The sequence below is a fragment of the Choristoneura fumiferana genome, chromosome 24, assembly GCF_025370935.1.
Source record: "Choristoneura fumiferana chromosome 24, NRCan_CFum_1, whole genome shotgun sequence".
Taxonomy (NCBI): Eukaryota; Metazoa; Arthropoda; class Insecta; order Lepidoptera; family Tortricidae; genus Choristoneura; species Choristoneura fumiferana.
In genome coordinates, this window is record NC_133495.1 from 5,080,818 (window position 1) to 5,100,917 (window position 20,100).

Sequence of the window (20,100 nt, forward strand, 5' to 3'; positions counted from 1 at the left end):
CCCCTCGTGGCTGTAAAAGTCGTTATAAGAGCTGCTTAACATAGCTAATTAATAAGGCAATCTCGCTTACCGCTTGTTTCATATGTTTACCATTGTAAGGTTACTTGTGTGATTCATTGTTTGATATCATGTTTGGCGTCGTTCAAGGTTTGCGAAAGTTACGAATGCTGTTTTACAAAATACTCTGAAGTTTTTTCGGGTTCAAACGTTAATTAAAACTTAGTAGTGTTGTGAAAAACGCTCATTTCGAGGCTTAAAGACTCGAACCGTAAAGACTCTATCGAGGCTTAATGACTCAAAGCCCGCAAAGACGGTTTCTTGCATCCATACGCATAAAATAAGCCAATTTAATTCTTAAATATAGTCGAGTCTTTTAGACTCCAGAGTCTTAAGGGTTTTTTAAGCCTCGAAATGAGCGTTATCCACAACTCAAAAACTTACCCCCTTATTCATAAAACTTAACAAGCCTATGTTAACTAACAAATGCTTTGTCCCTTTCTAACAAATACAAATGTCGAAGTGACAGATAAGGACAAACGAATTTTAGCGGCATTTTAACTAAAATAGGTTTGATTGTCGTTTATGAATAAGGGGGTAAGACATTAAGTTTATTTTTATCAGTGTTGCTAGTAAAATAAACAGTTGAATCAAGCCAGTTACAAATTTTCTTTTCCAAATCATATTTCATTCTTCTTAAATCTGAACAAAAACAAACGACGATTAAAAAGATAGATTTTTAAAATCGATCGCAACCGAGTTGAGGTCAACAGCAAAATAACATAAAAAGTTTGTTTCGCGGTCCGTCCCGAAGTTATGTCTCTCGGTGAATACCGTTAGGATGCCTTCCAAACTTAAAAAGAACAAAAAAACTGAAAACTATTCCAATTGCCAGTATTCGGAATCCGTTTTGTCTGCCAGATGAGTTTTTCGGGATGTTGGTCATAGTTTTGAACGTGATGGTTTAGTGATTTTATAATAATACCTCAAAAGATCAAAAGAAATATCAACATCGTCGTTTGCAGGAAAATCAGTTATTAATTTTAATAATGTTGTATTGTGCTATTACGAAATAAATGAGAACAAACTACTTTAAAGTAGTTTACAACGGTACGGTTAATGATTATATTTTTTCAATAGGTATTCCATAACCGTACTCCGAATATACCTACTAGAGCCTTGTCCTCTTTGACTCCGTTCACGAGGGCGTTGTTGATGACTAAATATTGTTAGTTAGTGAAGCTTAGTGATTGGGTACTGCATACAACAAAGTACATCCATACTGCTATGATTTATTTGACACTTAGCGATTCTATTCTCTTTGGGTTATTACTTAGGTTACTGGCTGATGGTTGAATTAGCGAGTGTTGAATCTGTGAGTTCTTTGACGTAGTTACTGTTGACTATTATGTAATCTGTAGCATTAGGTCCAGTTTCGACTACAACGACGGATAAAATTGTGTCATTGTAGGCTATCGATGGGAGTTTCCTACTTAATTTGTGATTTATGCTACATGAACACAAATAAGTTCAATGTCAAAAGTTATATTTGCAAAGTTGCAAAACTGACCGGATTTCGTTCCAAATCCCTCCAGATTGGCGCTAGAGTATCAAGAGAGTATGAAATATTTTTTTAAATATTATTCTAAACTATCTAATCTGTAAAAGATTGGACGGCGATTACATTTTTATGATCTGTTAAAAATATTATTGAGTGCTTTTACTGCGTTTATCGTGATAAAGCTTCCTTTAAAATTAACCGTCTTTCTACTATAGCGCCGGCCGCCTATTAAACACTTCTCAACGGACACTTTTGCATACACAGAGTGTGAGCCGTGAGCTCCTCACACAGGTCCACCCTTGTCCATACTCCATTCGTTACTTCAGTGGCTGCCACAGATTAGCAAAAAGGTGCACTAGTCCGATCAGATAAGTTTGCCATGCGCCTGCCTACTACCAAAGCCGCAAATAATCCCCCGTAGTGAGTGTAGTCAAACCGAGCCGCGGAGAGCAAGCAGAAAACATTTCTTCGACTCGCAAACCCAACCAAGACAGGTCGGCTGACCGCTACTAAGTAAGACGGGGACATAAATTCTTCAAAGGGCTAAACAAAAATAAAAAATCTCAGAAACCCCTTTAAGAGAGCTACCGAACTATAATTTATGGGAGGGGGGCCCGCGCGACGCGATGCTCGTCCGCACAAAAATAAGAAATAAACACAAATTCAAAAAAGAATGTTACGTTTCCGAACGGAGACGCAAAACGGTGAAATTGGAAATAATTTTGAGATAGCATCGCGCTCGCCGGTACCTTTCAATTTCTTTATACGTTTGCAAATTTGTTTTTTGTTTTGTCGCAAAGTGGAGTTATGGGCAGAAGCGGTCAGCACGAGCGATCCCCGATATTAGTAGTAAAGCTTTTGAACTGGCAACATTTATTTTGTCATGGCAACACAGACGCGGGCCGACAATCCGCCATTACAAAATAATGACGTCTAATTACTGTATAAACATGTAATTAGGTAATACAGTATTTTTGAATCCGTAAAAATCAATTTACTTTTTGCAGGAAGTGGTAGAGCTTTAATTCTATAAGTATTTATATTATAACGCTAATACGAAACGGTGTGGTAATTTAAAAATGCGGCACACGTAGCATTGCCTTCCGTTCCGTACGTTTTTACTATCTTTTATTTTTACTTCGACTATTTGTGGATGTATTTCCGATATAGAAACCATTTAATTTTTATACTCTTCCCGGAGTTTTAATTTAACAAAGGTCACAAATGTATATTTTTCTTATAATGGTTACATTTTGATTAATTTAAGTTTCTTGAAAATACAAACTGAGACATGGATCATCCATGTCGCAGTTTGTATTTTCGATATGGTTTCACGGGATACCCGTAAAAGTAACAAATTTGGAGTTGAAATAAAAAATACAAAAAGACTCCAAAAAACCAATAATAATTTAAGTTTGCTGATGACTTGGTGGCTTACAAACGAACAACTAAAGTTCTAATAAGAGGGAGCACTAAATTCTTTTTTTAACTCTAAAAATAGTTGTACAGAAATAGTAGTAATTAACCTCCTTTTTTCATGAGCTTTTGTTGTGCTTACGTATATAAAACTTAACAATTATTTCGTCCTTATCTTCAACAATTATCTTTGTCAGACACAGACAAAGTATACATAGATTTTGCTTAAAAAGGTGTGCAACTTTTATGAACTTTTGTTATAATACAAATTTTCTTTACTGCTGACCTGTCGTTTAACACAACTTGAATCATAATTGTTTTCACCACTTCTTTCTATCACACGGTATAAGACGAGGGTAGAAAGAGATGGTTAATGCGATGGCGAACGTCAGCACGTTAGACAATACGGCCTCTGTTTTTGACCCGAAAGCTCTTTGCTCATTTCCTATTTTTTTTAATTTAAAGAAAAAACTTCGACGGAGATGAGTCCAAAGAGACGGGGAAGAAGAAAAAGAAAGTTATGCGTATTAACCCCCGTAGTTTGCAATGTACTTACAGAACTATGTTGGTAGTCCATGTAAGCGAGGAGAAAGTAATTCGTTTTTAATTGCGACACTAAACGACGCCATTACGTTATTACACGCCAAGATTTAGATCAGCTAGAGACAGTGAAAAAAAGTTCTACGAAAACTCGTTTATTCTACCTAGTGTTTAATACGAAAGCAAGGAGATTGGAAATAAAATTGACAGTTAATCCGTATACTCAACTCAGGTACATAAAACACGTGAAATAGGTAACATTATTTTTATATAATTTATTGAACCAGGGGTACTTTGTGGAGGTCCATATCAATGAACTAAAAGAATTTATGCAAGATGTGTGCATGCATGCATTATTTTTAATCGTATTCTTACTGTGGTCTAATATTATGTAGTTTTAATATTTTTCAACTTCACCTTAATGCACAATCAGTACATTATTTACGAGAGCTCGAAAAGTCCGTTCTTTTGGTAATTGGTCATTTAGCTGGTTTGTAAGACAAGCATCGCGTTGGGACTAAAATAATCCGAATTTCCTTCAAGAAATATGCTATTAATGCTTTCCTAAACAAATCGAGGAAACAAAAAAAAAAAAAAGGTTTGAACGCGCACAATGATTATAATATGTTACCGCTTTCTAAAAACTTTTACCGATGTAGACTTTTAAAAAAGGTAAAAAACACACGCATTGCGACGAAGAACAAGCAGTTGACTTGGCTGTATGGGATAATTCTTTGTTCCTTTCAATTTCATTTCATATGAAAAAGTTTGAAATTTAGAAAAGTTAGTGTAGCGGAAAATTTTTGGTACATCTATTTCACTCCTACTTAGGTGGGGAAGTTTCGATTCCATCTATGCAGGGGATTTTATAGAGACCACATAGAGACTTACCCAAATACTGGATGAAATATTTGGGCTATATTTTTACGAGTAAGTGAAATGCCCCAGTGTTTGACATCCCGATGCCCAATAGATGACACCCCGATGTCAACTCTATTGCTAATGATATAAAATTGAAGATGGAACTAATAGGACAGTGACTTGAACTCAGGTCTCATTCTCGTTTTCTCTAGAGAATGAATTCTATTTTATTATAGATTAATCGTCATGATAAATTGCGTGTAGGAAGGACAATGCAACTGTTTGCTTTAACAAGTGCATTCTGATAACGTGTTACACAAGTTTGCTGAGTCAATATAACTGATAACAGCTGTAGACCTTTTGGCAGTCGCATGGAGTTTGTAATATATGCTGTTATCTGTTTTTATTTATTTTTAACTTTGTTTTGTTTTTCTTATTTTATGTTGCTCGCTAATCCTGCCGTGAAGCAGCAGTGTTTGCACTGTTGCGTTTCGGCGTGGAGAGTAAGACAGCCGGTAAAATTACTGGCACTTGAGGTATCCCATCTTAGGCCTCTAGGTTGGCAACGCATCTGCAATCCCCCTGGTTTTGCAGGTGTCTATGGGCGGTGGTGATCTCTTACCATCAGGAGACCCACTTGCTCGTTTGCCATCCAGTCGAATAAAAACAAATTTCATAGTCACCATAGTAAAGTCTACATAATGTGTGAAATTTTTAAGTGTTTACAAATACGGTTAGAAAGATACAGACCTAAGCTGTGTCATAGACGGACAGTGCAACCCTAATAATAGTAACCCTTTAAAACACCCCTTGGAAATTAAACCCAATAAGTTTTTGTGAAAATTTGATCGTAGTAATACATAGGTGTCTAAGTTCACAATATTTTTTGCCTGACTCTACTTTTCTTCAACTAGGTACAGTCACCAGCATTAATATCGGCCACAGCGGAGCGTGCAAAAATATCTAGAAATAGAGTCGTATCAGATATTTATGCACGCTTGTTTTGTCAGATATTGGTGCTGGTGACTGTACTTGCATGCAAAACTGCATATATCCGTAATCCTTCAGAAATAAAAGTATTTTTTCGAATCGGTTCATAAGTGTCCGAGTTAACAAACAAAAAAATCAACAAAATAATTGGTTTGAAACCTCGATTTTTTAAGTTTGTTAAAAATGGTTTGCATCCATTTATTTTTAACTTATTTAAGTTATTTAACGCCGTGCAGCGGTCTATGAATTTCAAAGGCTGGAATCCACGTCGCTTCTCCGAAGTGGTTGTTGACACTGCGCAGCTCCCAGTATCGCGTTGTTTGTGTCCGCCAACAATGATGTTTCTCTTTGACGCGTAAACTGTATTTCTTTAATATACGATGATGCGAATCTATGTGACAGCGAGTTGCCGGGCAAAATTATGTTTTTAATCACGAAATCGAGCGTAGAGGTAACGTAAAAACTTGGTCTAATTCCTCCATCTCTATTTTGCCAACGGACTTCCAGGCGGGGGGAGCGTGTTCACCCTTACTTAGTGTTCCATTGGCCCGTACGAAGCGCTTTGCTTTCATCATCCCAGCCTATATACGTCCCACTGCTGGGCACAGGCCTCCTCTCAGAACAAGAGGGCTTGGACCATAGCTCCCACGCGGGCCCAGTGCGGATTGGGAACTTCACACGCACCATTGAATTGCTTCGCAGGTTTGTGCAGGTTTCCTCACGATGTTTTCCTTCACCGCAAAGCTCGTGGTAAATTTCAAATGTAATTCCGCACATGAATTTCGAAAAACTCAGAGGTGCGAGCCGGGGTTTGAACCCACGACCCTCTGTTTGAGAGGCGATAGGTCAAACCACTAGGCCACCACGGCTTCCGGTTTGCTTTAAATAAATAAAAAATAAAACCTAGGGCTCTTCATGGCTAGAGTGAATAGGCTGTTGAAACCAGTGAGATACACCTTTGGCCTCATCTGCAACATCAGATGAGATAGGGGTCAATCACGGTCAGTTTCAAGTAGGTAATAAAAAAACGTCCCAGTGCCCGACATGCTAATGCCTAATGAATGACACCCTGATGTCGCCTCTGTTGCTAATGACAGAGAATTGAAGATGGCGACTATTGGGACAGTGAATAGCACTTGTACGTTACTTTGAATTGCGTTCGGTTGGTTAGTTTAGTTTTAACTCATTAACACATCGGCCCGGCAATAAAATGCCAATTATCTGAAATTGCAAACACATGGGTGTTGTTGTTTTGCAAGATGTTGGTTCTAGGGGAGTAGTAGGTAATATGTAAAGTTCTTCGTATTCCGAATTAGTGAGATTTTTAACAAGAGCAAGTAATTAAACAGTGTAAGTAAACAAACGACATTAGTTCAGCGACTTTTTAAAACAACAGTTATTTTTACTTTTATTACACTTTAAAGTTTATCCGTAGAAGCAATGTAAAGACAAATTTTTGAAGTTTGTAGCGTGAGATGAGCACAAGGATGGCGTAAATTGATAATTATATACAATACAATACAATACAAAGACTCTTTATTGTACACCAGACATAGTAAGCGATACAGAAAACAAATTATTAAAATTACAAGGTGAGCAATAGGCGGCCAAAAAAGGCGGGAAATTATATAATTTGTTTGAGAAATCGAATATATAATAGTTGAACTAAAGTCATTCAGTTTGACGAGTACGATCTATGTTTTGTACTTATGTAATGTATTTCGCAGTTTTCATATAGGTACAAATTATATTACAGCCTTCGCAAGTTGTAAAGTTTTAGTATATAGGTACTTAATAATAGCCAAGTCAGACCTTAGGCTTCAATATATTAATTATCCTAAGTTATAAGAAGAAATGATATTTTATATTGTTATAAATAAATTTCATTACTGACCATTGAACTTGGCACCCATTTAAATCTCACTTCTTTTGTCGTTAAAGTCAACAATCAAGGCATATATAATATAATAATATTGACCTTGGCTCTCATTTCACATTTATGTTTTGATGGGATCTTGATATTTACCCCTCATGGGCTACAATCATTTTATTTACCACATTTGGGGGTAATTTTAACTCCGAGTATTTACCAGGTTCTGAACCAATGTACAAGCAAAAAGAAAGGCTAATTTTATAATATCCTCATATCATATACAATCAACGACGTATGTAAGGCAGCGAGTGCAATGTGCAGTACTGATAAGGTATCAGCGTAAGTGATAAGGATCTTATCGAATGCAACGGCGCGGTGCGAGTCAAATAGTTGAGACAAGAGCTTGATGATCATGTTTTGAATTGTATAAATACTAATACCACCGTGTACCGTGTGGTGTCGGGTTAGAATTACACCTCTCCATTTCTTCCGTGGATGTCGTAAGAGGCGACTGAGGATATAGGTTAAGGTATACCGTAGGCGACAGGCTAGCAACCTGTCACTATTGTACCTTTTTTGACAAACTTTAAACCTAAAATTGCTAAAAGTGGCTCCGAAGCGGTAACGTTTCGTATGCTCTGCCTACCCCATTTGGGAAAACAGGCTTGATGTGTGTGTGTGTGTGTGTGTGTGTGTGTAAATACTAATATTCATCATCATCATTGTCCAAAACATCTACCGCTCGACATCGACTCGCATGACAACTCGCCACTTGCATATAGTTAACAGATCAACAGATTTCAGTCAGAAAGATAGAGTCTATTCTGTAGTTGTATAACATTCATTTATTCACAACACAAGATACAACAATATCATAGGAAACAAAATAAATAAAAACTACATAAATATACCTCACTAATATAAAGAGAAAACACCATCTAAGAGGCCCTCCTGCGGCATAGACCCCAACACAATGGCGGCATTACCTCTCTGTACAGTCAGAGAAAATTTGCTAGGAGAGGTAAGCGCCAGAGGGAGTCTCCTGAGGTCTCTATCAGCGGGACGACAAGGCTTGTCTCCACTGCGAGCGCCGCAAAATCATAGTCCTTTAAAAATAATAGTATTTGCGGCGCTTGAGAACTTGGGCCTGGTCAGCTGCAGCCCCGGCTTGTGAGCTGGTGCCTGAATGTGGGACTGCGCGAAAGTGTCGACACACGTTGCGTCCCACACCAGAGCCCTACCCAGCTTCCATGGCACCAGAGTAGCCCCGTCGGGGCGCTTGCCATCGTCACTGGCCATGCCCACGGGTTCAAGGATTGCGGGTACAGAGACGGTGGCAAGCGAGCGGCAGACCAGGTCATTGATGGTGCCATGGCGGAATAAACGACCAGCGCTTTTGGAGCATGAGAGGCCGTGACGTCCCAGCTGATCTATTCTTGAAGCTATGTGACCCGACCATTGCCACTTCAACTATTTATTCAACTCATAATAATTATACAACAATACGATACAAATATTCTTTACACCTATCACACACCAATGCGGTATGTACAGTGATTTAACAAAACCATAAAAAGCATTTCGGACGGTAGGGCCTTATCGTTTAAACATGATCTCTTCCAGACAACCATTAATATAAAGAAACTAATATAATAATAGGTGAAAATACATACCTAGACATCGAGTCTAGTCAATGTTTAATTGTTTGCTTTAAGAGAAAATGCACTGAATTTGTCTAGAAATTCTGCGTCAGATACTATAATTTTTGCTTAACACTTAGGTGCTACCCTGCAGATTAGACTTACCTAACTTTTTTTTAACTCGCGACGACTCAAAGAAGGGTTATATGACCGTATGAATCATCACACCCTCAAATTTCACCTCCAATACTTAACATCTGACTCACATCACGTACCTAGTGTCAGCTGAAAATGTCTAACCTTAAAGCAAAAATCTCCGTATATGTACAATCGAACAGACAAATTACAATAGAATATCTCTTTCTTGTGTATACTACATAATTAACAGTTCAAAGTAACAGTACTTTCTTTAAAGGCCGGCAACAGATCAATGACTTTCCTTGAGTTGTTGGTATTCATGGGCGGCGGTGATCATTACCCATCAGATTACCCGCTTGTTCGTTTGACTGCCTTCCAAAATAAATAAAAAACAGTACCTACTTGCAAACAAAATCAACAAAATTTACACGGTAAGCAAAGGGTGGATTGGGCAGTCTTATCGCTTCAGAGCAATTTTCCCTACGAGACATAATAATGTATTATCAAATATGCACATTAGACTTTATTCAGTTTTTAAAAAAGCTCTACTTTTAATATAAACTATTTTGCCGACAGTCTTTTTGCTTTTTGATTGACATATTTTATAATCCAAACTACATAATATCCGTACCAAACTTCGAAACAATCTGATTACCTTCTAGAAGCGGGTGCGATTCGATTAACAAGATTTAATAATAAAAAAAAACAAATGCGGTTAGATCTTGAAGCTTTCACAGCTGAGGGAAGTTCATTCCACAACTTAGTAGTGGATTTTGTATGTCTATTCGTGCCATCATCGTTCATCCACCATTACACTCATTTTCTTGATTTACTAGACTAGCAGTCTATAACTTGAATCCTGCGGCCAAAATTGACGGCTGAAAAAAAAAACATATATTTTTACACAGACAGAATTTCCGCGACTGATTCCGATACTAGCCGACCCGAGGTTAAAAAACACTGCACTAGATACTGACAAAATTGTCGTATAATGGAGCAGCCACATTAAAAAAAACGAACTTATAGTAGTGCAGGACAAAAAGTTGCAAGTAAACTGTCAAACCTACTACGATAAAACAAAAATAAAAGCTAGTAAAACAATACAAATTTTATACACAACAGTACCGATCTTCCGGAATCTGCGGAGCCGTAAGTCAGCACTCGATTGTGTGCCGCGCTGACGCCGCTCTCTGTCAACAAAGACCATTGTCTTGGAAACAACGCTTGCGCACCCTTCCGAGCGATCTCGCGCGTTTGAAATTTCGGTAGCGACGAATCGATCAATCGGAAAGCACCGTGTCATCTAAACTTATATTTTAAAGATAAGTTTGTTTGTAATGGATAAACTTAATATGACTTAAAAATCTTTCATTTATGCACTCGTAAAAGTGCCTCGGGACTTTTTTGATCCCTAGACAGTGTTGAACAATAGTAGTCTAGAGTGTAGCACTAGCACAAAACCGTAAAAACAGTTTTTGGAGTATCTTAAATGCCATAATATCATATTATTTCAATAAATTTATTGGAAATATAGTTTTATCGTTACTATTGATGTAAATATCATGTTATTTTGTCACTAATAAATATATCCTGATTTCTAGAGGTTCTGTTGTCATGCAGGTTTTTCGGTAGTGTCGTCCCCTGCGCAGAGCTTTGCCTAATATGCCCTATTCAATATACTATATTACTACTGAGTCAAAACATCAAATTTGTCAAGGGATAATGAGTATCCCAAGACGTTTTTGATGTGTGAAAGAAAGAAAGAAAGTTACGTTATCAAAGAACTTGAAAGAATATTGGTTATATTTTATTCAGGTAGCAGGGTAGGTAGTTAAGAGCAACAGTGAACCATGTAGAGACCTGACTGAAGTCAAAGTTTTTTTAAACGGCTCGAAGGTCTACAACTCGCACGTATTAAATCAAACGCAAGTGAAAAATTAAAAGTTATGAATTTAATTTTAGATTAGAAGTAAAATAAAAGTAACTAATAACTGAACTATACTAGTTTTTTAAATTTAAATGTAAATAATCAAGTTTGTATGTATGTGTAATTTTCTATTTTAAATTAATAAACATTTTAGATCTAAATTCATATATTGAGCATATTATATAAAGCTCGCTCCTCAGGTTCCCAGGTACAGTCACCAGCATTAATATCTGCCACAGCGGAGCGTGGAAAAGTATCTGACACGTCCTTACGGCCTTAGAAATAGAGTCGTATCAGATATTTATGCACGCTTGTTGTGTCAGATATTGGTTCTGGTGACTGTACTAGACTAATATTAAAGTGTGTAAATCTGTGAAATGTTGCTAAATCATTGCACAAAATTTCAGCTACTAAACTTAAGAGAAAACAGGCGTGAGTTATGCAAGAAAAGGGCAGCGGTGCCGTTTCTTTTTTTTTTTTTTTTTTTTTTTTTTTATTTGACTGGATGGCAAACGAGCAAGTGGGTCTCCTGATGGTAAGAGATCACCACCGCCCATAGACACCTGCAATACCAGGGGATTGCAGATGCGTTGCCAACCTAGAGGCCTAAGATGGGATACCTCAAGTGCCAGTAATTTCACGGCTGTTCCGGTTGTTTCTGTTTGTTTTGTCCGAATAAACAGGGACGGCATCACATTCTATACTATTCGCATTAATCAACGAGTCGTGAAACTGGCCCTAAATGAAACTCGGGTCACAAGAATTCACGTCAGGTTATAAAATTACAACAGTGATCGAATAAAAAAGTGCCAAGAATTCGTAATTCCATCATCCGCATTATTTTCAAAGAGCAAAAGTAAACATGCGCTAGCGGTATTTCTATTGTTTCTTTACAAGTAATTGTAAATAATATGATCAACAATAGTTTACGTTCTAAGAAAACGCTGCATTCCGTGTCATCTAAACATGAAAGATTTTTTATAAAACAATACGGTTTTATTACTTTTATGAATTCTTCAGATATGTCATAACAACATAAGCAAGCAAATATTTACAAGCTTTCTAACTTGCAATGTTTGTGTGTATGTAAAGTGTCTACAAATATTTATTCCAAATCGAATTCCACCCAAATATATATATGCGTGCTTCGAGATAAGTATTGAATGTTATCATTAGATTAAGGGGCTGTTTCACCATCCATTGATTAGTGTTAACTGACGGTTAAATGTGATGCCGTCTCTATTTGTTTTGTTCGAATAGACGGAGACGGCATCACATTTAACCGTCAGTTAACACTAATCAATGGATGGTGAAACAGCCCCTTAGGAAGACAAATTAAATAAATGCCATTTGATACGAATGTATATTGATAACAATGCAAACACTGTCAGAAAAGTACATCTAGAGTAAAATTTATATTTGTAAATAGGTAAGTACAGAAGTTACTTAGTTAATCACCGTAAGGTCGGGGTACTCTGACCCACTGAAGCGTTAATTTGACCCATAAGAAAACAACATACCTGTGACCAATAAAAAACATTAAAGCATTTGCTGTCAGCTAAAAGTAACCATGCATTAAATGCAATAATGAAACCTGGCACGAGTTAATCTCAATGGCCAAAGTTACTCTTCAGGGCTAAAGTAATCTTACGGTATGTAAGTTTAAGTAATGAGTATAAAAGAAAAATATATACACTTTTTTTCTAATGATTTATTTATCTTTTTTTTTTATTCATTTTTGATTACATTCATATCCGCATCTATACTAATATTATAAATGCGAAAGTGTGTGTGTTGTATGTTTGTATGATTGTCCGTCTTTCACGTCGAAACGGAGCAACGGATCGACATGATTTTTGGCATAGAGATAGTTTATGGGCCCGAAAGTGACATAGGCTACTTTTTATCCCGGAAAAAAAACAGTTATCGAGGGAACAGCGCGCGATAACCGAATCCCACGCGGGAGAAGCTGCGGGCAAAAGCTTCAAAATTTCATAAATCATATCCGCATAATTTTAATTTCACAAATTTTGTAGGTAGAAATGCAAACACTTTACGGAAGTATTTACTGTTACAGAAATAATGTACTCGTAGGTAGGGTACCTACTTATTAAGTATACGTATTCGAAAGATATACCATCACCAACTTACTCGTAGGACAAAACGACAGCATGACGGGCAGACTGTCACTCTAACATACACTGTCATAAACTGAATCTGCATTATTTCCACAGATAATTGAGTAAGTTTGATTCAGCATCCCTGTAAAAAAAAAAAACAGTTTTTCAAAGCTTGTGGTATTTTTATATCTCTTATTATAGGTCCCCTAGGGGATACCCTAACTGTAACCACTTTTAACGTCGGCCGTACCTAATTGTCAACATACATTATAAAGGAACTATAAACCTTCAAATGGTTAGTAATTAAGTGAAAAATTTACTGTCAGTTTTAGCGGAACGTGTCGTATTTTGTGTAATTACTTGCAATGTGTTGATAGGTTTTTAGCACGACATAAAACTGAAATAAGTTTTAGATTGTTTAGCTAAAAAGGCGGTGGAGGAAACACGTTTACCTTTTATATTACTCATTTATTTAATTGTTTCAAGCAATTACACCCATAACCTATATAAAATACAATACCTAATAATCTAAAGATACAATACAATAAATATAAGGTATTGGGAATATTATTAACGTAATTTCGTTGTGGGTCATCGACCGTAGGATGTCCACTGTTGGGCATTATACCTCCAGTTGCTTCGGTTGGTAGCGACCTGCATCTTCCGTGAACCCGTGGCTTGACAGGGTCATTCATCCATCTTGTTGGTAGACGTCCTACGCTGCGCTTGGGCTTGCCGTTCAGCGGTCTCCATTCGAGAACTTTTCGGCCTCAACGGCCATCTATCTGTTCTCAATGCTATATGGCCTAGCCATTGCCACTTCAATCAGCTAATTCTCTTGGTTATATCGGTATATTGAAAAATGCTTTTAAAAAACTGTCCTTACTTATGAAACCAAAAGGAACGAGCTAATTCATAACAATAATATAAACAATTCGACTCCGCGACTCCGGCCGCGTAGAATTCGTTTATGGCTATCCCGCGGGAACGATGCAATTTTCTGGGATAAAAACTATCCTGTTTTTTTTTTTTTTTTTATTCGACTGGATGGCAAACGAGCAAGTGGGTCTCCTGATGGTAAGAGATCACCACCGCCCATAAACATCTGCAACACCAGGGGTATTTCAGATGCGTTGCCAACCTAGAGGCCTAAGATGGGATACCTCAAGTGCCAGTAATTTCACCGGCTGTCTTACTCTCCACACTGAAACACAACAGTGCAAGCACTGCTGCTTCACGGCAGGATTAGCGAGCAAGATGGTGGTAGCAACCCCCCATCCGCTTCCATTTTTCGCATTTTCCATTTTTTTTCTGGTGGTGGATGTCCTTCCCCGGGAGTCAAGCTATCTGTATACAGAATTTTATCTAAATAGGTTCAGCGGTTTAGACGTGAAAATTTAACAAGCAAACAAACAGGCTTACAAACTTCCGCATTTATAATGCTATTGGGATTCCATTTTAATATATGAGTTCAGTACTCATCAGTAACAGTTATAAACACCTTTAAGAGTGGCAGAAAGACGTCGATCTCATAAATACCCTTCGAATGCGCACGCGCAAGTAGCGCAACACGACACGTTTTCCGCGAACCCGCTAGAGGCGCCACTGTGGGAAGCCATTGTTTGTGATTTCACCGCATACATGAAAGTAGACTTAATTGTTATTATTTATTGATTACTAGGTTTTATGTTGTTAATATTTCTAATTTGCTCGGTGCGCTTCGCTTCATCGCTTCTTTTAAACTGCTCGCAACTTCATCTGGGAAATTTATACATTACCGGTATAAAATATAGCCTACATTACTCGCTGACATATATTTAAAAAGAAACAACCACACAATCGTTGAACTAAAATAATTTCTTTGCTCACCCGCGACCTTATGATAGCTAAAATGCAAGATATGCGTGTTCTTGCAGTTCCTCCACCTTCACACTGTAAGAACACACACAAATCACACAAACACATCTATCACCACCACCACACATGTTAGACTCAGAGAGTGGTTAGAGTGGTCTAACATCTGGTAGCATGGTGTACGGTTGTGTTGCTCTGAAGATGAGCTCTGGTTGAGTTCGAAACGCGTCAGTGTAGTGTGGAGGTAGTAGTGATAGTGATAGATGGGTTTATGTGACTTGTGTGTGTTCTTACAGTGTGGAGGTGGAGGAACTGCATGAACACGCATATCTTGCATAAATTTAGCTATCATAAGGTCGCGGGTGAGCAAAGAAATTCTTTTAGTTCATTGATATGGACCTCCGCAAAGTAACGCCTGATTCAATAAATCGCACAATCGTTTTTTCTGTTTATGACATTACTCGTAGTTTAAATAATGTGGACTGCTAAGAAATGAAGTACGATTCCATTATAACATACAATATAGTCAAAATACCACAAACGGGACTTATCACGCTATTATTACACAAGTAATATTTACCTCGACGTTTCGGCAACGTTACAGTTGCCCTGGTCACGAGTAGACTCACGAGTAGAATCACGAAAGTTTAAAACGTTATAACATACAATATGACTAGACTACTGTAAGTAGTGCCACCAGAGTTGAGGTCACGCACACAAGAACATGTCATCTAATGACAGGGGATTTTGACATTAACTCATTAATTTCATTCATTCTCCTTTTATACAATCAGTTCTTCATGAAGCGGTGTGTGTAATCAAATCATTCGCTTCAACTCTCGTGGCACTACCTATACATTTCGAATACCATGGTATTTGTTTATGTAACCAAATGTGAACTCGCTCCAAATTGTTAATATTTCACTGCAATAGCCAAATCAAATCATGGCCTGAACAAAAAATAAAACCTGCCAAGAGCGTGTCGGACTAGCTTTGGATTGTGTTGACTTAGAAGTTTGATTTTTTTCACGGCTTCAAGGGACTGTAGACCTGATTATAATGGGTATAATTTCAACTCTATACCTCAACGCATTCCCGTTTCCAAGATAAGGCCTTGACAGACAGACGGACGGGCAACAAGCCAACAAAGTGATCCTATAAGGGCTCCGTTTTTACCTTTTGAGGTACGGAACCCTAATTACCTTAAATTGCTTCACCTATCACACAACACGGTTTATTTAACCCAAAGTCATCATAAAGTTGTAACCAACTTGCAGAATGCAGCAATTTAGTGCTGGCGCCATCCATTGCCACCCACGGGAGTTTCCCATTACCAAGGTGTCGTATGTTGCCGCGTCGCCTTACTTCTCGCTATTCGCCGCATTCGCGTTAACTGCACACGACACCCCATTTGGTCATTTCAGTTTCCATGTATAATATACTAGACTTTACGCCGGCTTCGCACGCTTTATCGATTACATCTGGCAACAAAATGCTGAGTTCAAAGTGATTTTTTGAAATCCATATATCTGTCTCTTTCTAAAACCTGTCGCTTTTCTCTATATCAGTGGTTCCCAACCTTCTCTTGACCAGGAACCACTTTGAGTTCTTTGTTGTTGGTAGGGACCACTACTTACAAGAAAACTAAAGTGAATCAATCTGAAAATAAACTTTAATCAATGGGCCGCGAAATTTGAAAGCGTTGGCGGACCATATTTTGGTTTCTGCGGACCACTGGTTGGGAACCATTGCTCTATAATATGCAGTGGGCTCTTGCGTGTGACGTCGCATGTTAGTATTTCTATCTCTGTTTAATTTTGAATTTCATACCTTTGTAACTCTGTTAGGTATGTAAGTACCTAAGGGTAATTTGAAAATTCTTTTCCCATTCAATAATGCGCATTGACAAGTTTTGATTTATTTATAATAAACTAGCTTTTGACTGCGGCTTCGCTCGCGCAGAATTAGTATGTAGTTTAAAACTATTTTGATCCCACAGGAACCATACATTATTTCGGGATAAAAGTTGCCTTTATGTTAATCCATGGTATATTTTACATGTATGCGAAATTTCATGCAAATCCGTTCAGTTGTTTTTGCGTGAAGAGTAACAAACATCCATCCATCCATCCATACATACAAACTTTCGTGTTTATAATATAATATAGTATATATAGCATAGTATAGTACGAAGTAAGATAATATTCGTAAAATAGTAAGATAAAAACACAATCAAATACCATATTCCCGGATTCGCAAAAATTACATAGTGGATTTCATTAATGTCACATATAAAATACCTGTTTCAAATTTCATGTCACTAATCATAGTTTGAAATTTTGAGATTTTATTCCGTAAAATAAAAAGTATATCATACGTGTTATTCCAGACGTCCAGCTATCTACATCTGTGTACAGTCGAACAAATTGAATAAATTTTCTAAATCTGTCTGTGTTAGCGTGAAACAAACATACACACATACATACTCATAAACTTTCCCATTCATAATATTACTAGTTTTAAATAGTTGCCCACCCAGGCTTTGCACGATTAAATCTTTCTGGCTTTAACGGTACAGCATCTTTTAAAACGAAAAAACAAAGAAACATATCGAATGAAAGTCAATATCTTTTCAGACTAGTTTTTTTTTTACAATTTACTTAGTTTGAAATTAATAAGCTATAGAAAACAAAGAAAAAGATGCTTCAGACTTAATTATTTAGTATTAAATCCACAACGATTAAAAGTTTCATTCTTCCACAGCATGATGGACTCGGGAGGAGCCATCGACTCGCCCCCAACTTACCACCGGAGCTACGAGCAATATGTCCAAGGGGGGGTCGAGAACAGTACCGATTCTGCCCAAGATCAGACAAGTCCTGAACTTGTCGTCTGGTCCACGCTACCCTATGGCTTGGATTATAGGACCCAGTACGACTATCGAAGCCCATACGATACCAGCAGGGACTATTCCCCTCAGCAGTACGCGAGGGCCCCTTTTACGACGAAGATGGGGCAGTCCAAAGCCCTCAAAGAAGCCAGGATAAGGAGACCCATGAATGCCTTCATGGTGTGGGCGAAGGTGGAGCGGAAGAAACTGGCTGATGAGAATCCCGATCTACATAACGCTGACTTGAGTAAAATGCTAGGTGAGTACTAGTTATAAGTGATGACACTGGATAGCACAAGGTATTGGCTGCGAAGCTTGAGGTTCCGGGTTCGATCCCCGGTCGGGGCAAAATTCTGTAAAGTTTGTTTTTGTATCCTGGATTGGATATTTAATATGTATTTGTCAAATACACGTATGTTTATTTGTTGTCTAATACCAATAGCCCAACACGTTTTTTTTTGCCTAAATCAAATTGGTGACAGTTGCCCTCTGTTTTTTTTTTAAAGTTCTTAGCTATCGTAATTGTACTCGTATTCTTTTTGGAGCGCCTATTTATTTATTTCATGAGAAAATGCTGTTCAAACTAACAGTAAGTCACAAGTATTATTTTGAGCATGAAGTACCTACCTACCTATGTAGCAAAAAGTTCATTGAACTACATGTATTTAAATGTACTTGACAATACTATTTATGTAAATTTTATAAGCACTGTCAGTTTTAAGCACTTACCGAGAAACCTCACGAGAAACCCAAACATAATTCTGACACTCAGATATACGTTTGAAATTGGAAATTGAAACTGATTTGCTCTATTCAGTTTTTAATGCTAATTCATATTAGTAAAAAAAAATTAAACGTGGCATTGCATCAATATCATCAATTCATTCATACCAGCCAGTGTTATAAACATTTAAAAATAAAAGAACTGGCCAGTTCCTAAACAAGGTTAGAACAAAAAAAGGTTCTAATACCAAAATGAGTCAGCGAAAAACAAGCAATCTCGTCTGTGGCATATTTGTTATTCAAATCGACCGAACACCAGTTAAATTTAAATGTTTAATATTTTGAAACCCTTCTCATAATAAAAAATATATTTTCATTTTGAAACGATGTTTTAAAATTGTGTTTGCCTTTTAATACTATACATTAATATTAATTGTAAAATAATATTAACTTATATTTTACCGGGTAAGTAACAAAATTTTATATAGCTAAGCGAATTAGCTCATTGAAGTGGCAATGGGCAGGCCATTTAGCACGAAGAGCAGATGGCCGTTGGGGCCGAATAATTCTCGAATGGAGACCGTGGATTGGCAAGCACAGCGTAGGACGTCCACCAACGAGATGGACGGGTGACCTGGTTAAAGCCGCGGTTTCACTGTGAATGCAGGCTGCTTCCAACCGATGCTACTGGAGGTTTATGGGGGAGGCCTATATCCAACAGTGGACGTCCTACAGCTGATATAGTGATGATGATGATGAAGTTTTTATATCCCTGTACTTCCTAACGATATGTGTATGAACGTGTGCGTATTAATATTATGAATGGGATAATAACTGATCATCAGTCTGATGCGTCAAGGATCATCAGTCACACCCTCCACGGGCAGAAAATGTCATAAAATACCTTCTCAAATTAAAATATTCTTGCATCACTATGGAATAATAACAAACTCCCTTGCGTAAAGTCAACTATGCTGTTATAAAAAGTCTTAGTATCATTAGACCTCAAGAGTATAACTACAGCTCCTTATTAGAGTTGTTGCTGCATTCCGAGATAGTAAATAGTTTAGCTGTTAATTACTTAATTAAAAAATAAGGGTCGGTCCACATCTGTATCATTTTAACTCACTGTATCTCGTGTTACGTAGCACCGAAGAGTATCGTGATCGTATGTCGTTTCGCTTTCAAACTATCACCACGATACACGAGTTGCGATACGCTAAAATGCTATATACAATTGTATAGACCCAGCTTTAGGTTATTGCCTATTCTGGCCAGTTCTTTTATTTTTAAATGCCAAGTCAATCCAATGACCTGTAGTGGAATCAAATTAACTTGCAAGATGTGAAACAGTTTAATAAAAGCTTGTATAAAAGGAAGAAAGTTTGTCCTTAGATGCCAAGTGATCCTGTTTGCCTTATATAAAATATTTAAAAGCAGGATGTTGAGGCATACCCTAGAACTTTAAAAAGGTGTTCCTCATTTCTGGTAAGTGCACCGAATTTTTCTTCACCATAAAGCTATTGGTAAGTTAAAAAAAAATTAGTTAACTAACTATGAGTAGGTATGA

At 37.4% G+C, this 20,100-nt stretch overlaps 1 protein-coding gene across 1 annotated transcript in view; it reads left to right on the top strand.

The window, feature by feature from the left end:
- Positions 1 to 20,100, top strand: part of Sox15 (Sox box 15 transcription factor) — a 144,800-nt gene that overhangs the window by 17,562 nt on the left and 107,138 nt on the right. Inside the window, exon 3 of the mRNA XM_074106307.1 lies at positions 17,681 to 18,066. Within this exon, the coding sequence (XP_073962408.1) occupies positions 17,681 to 18,066 (386 nt within the window). The remainder of the gene's footprint in view (positions 1 to 17,680; positions 18,067 to 20,100) is intronic.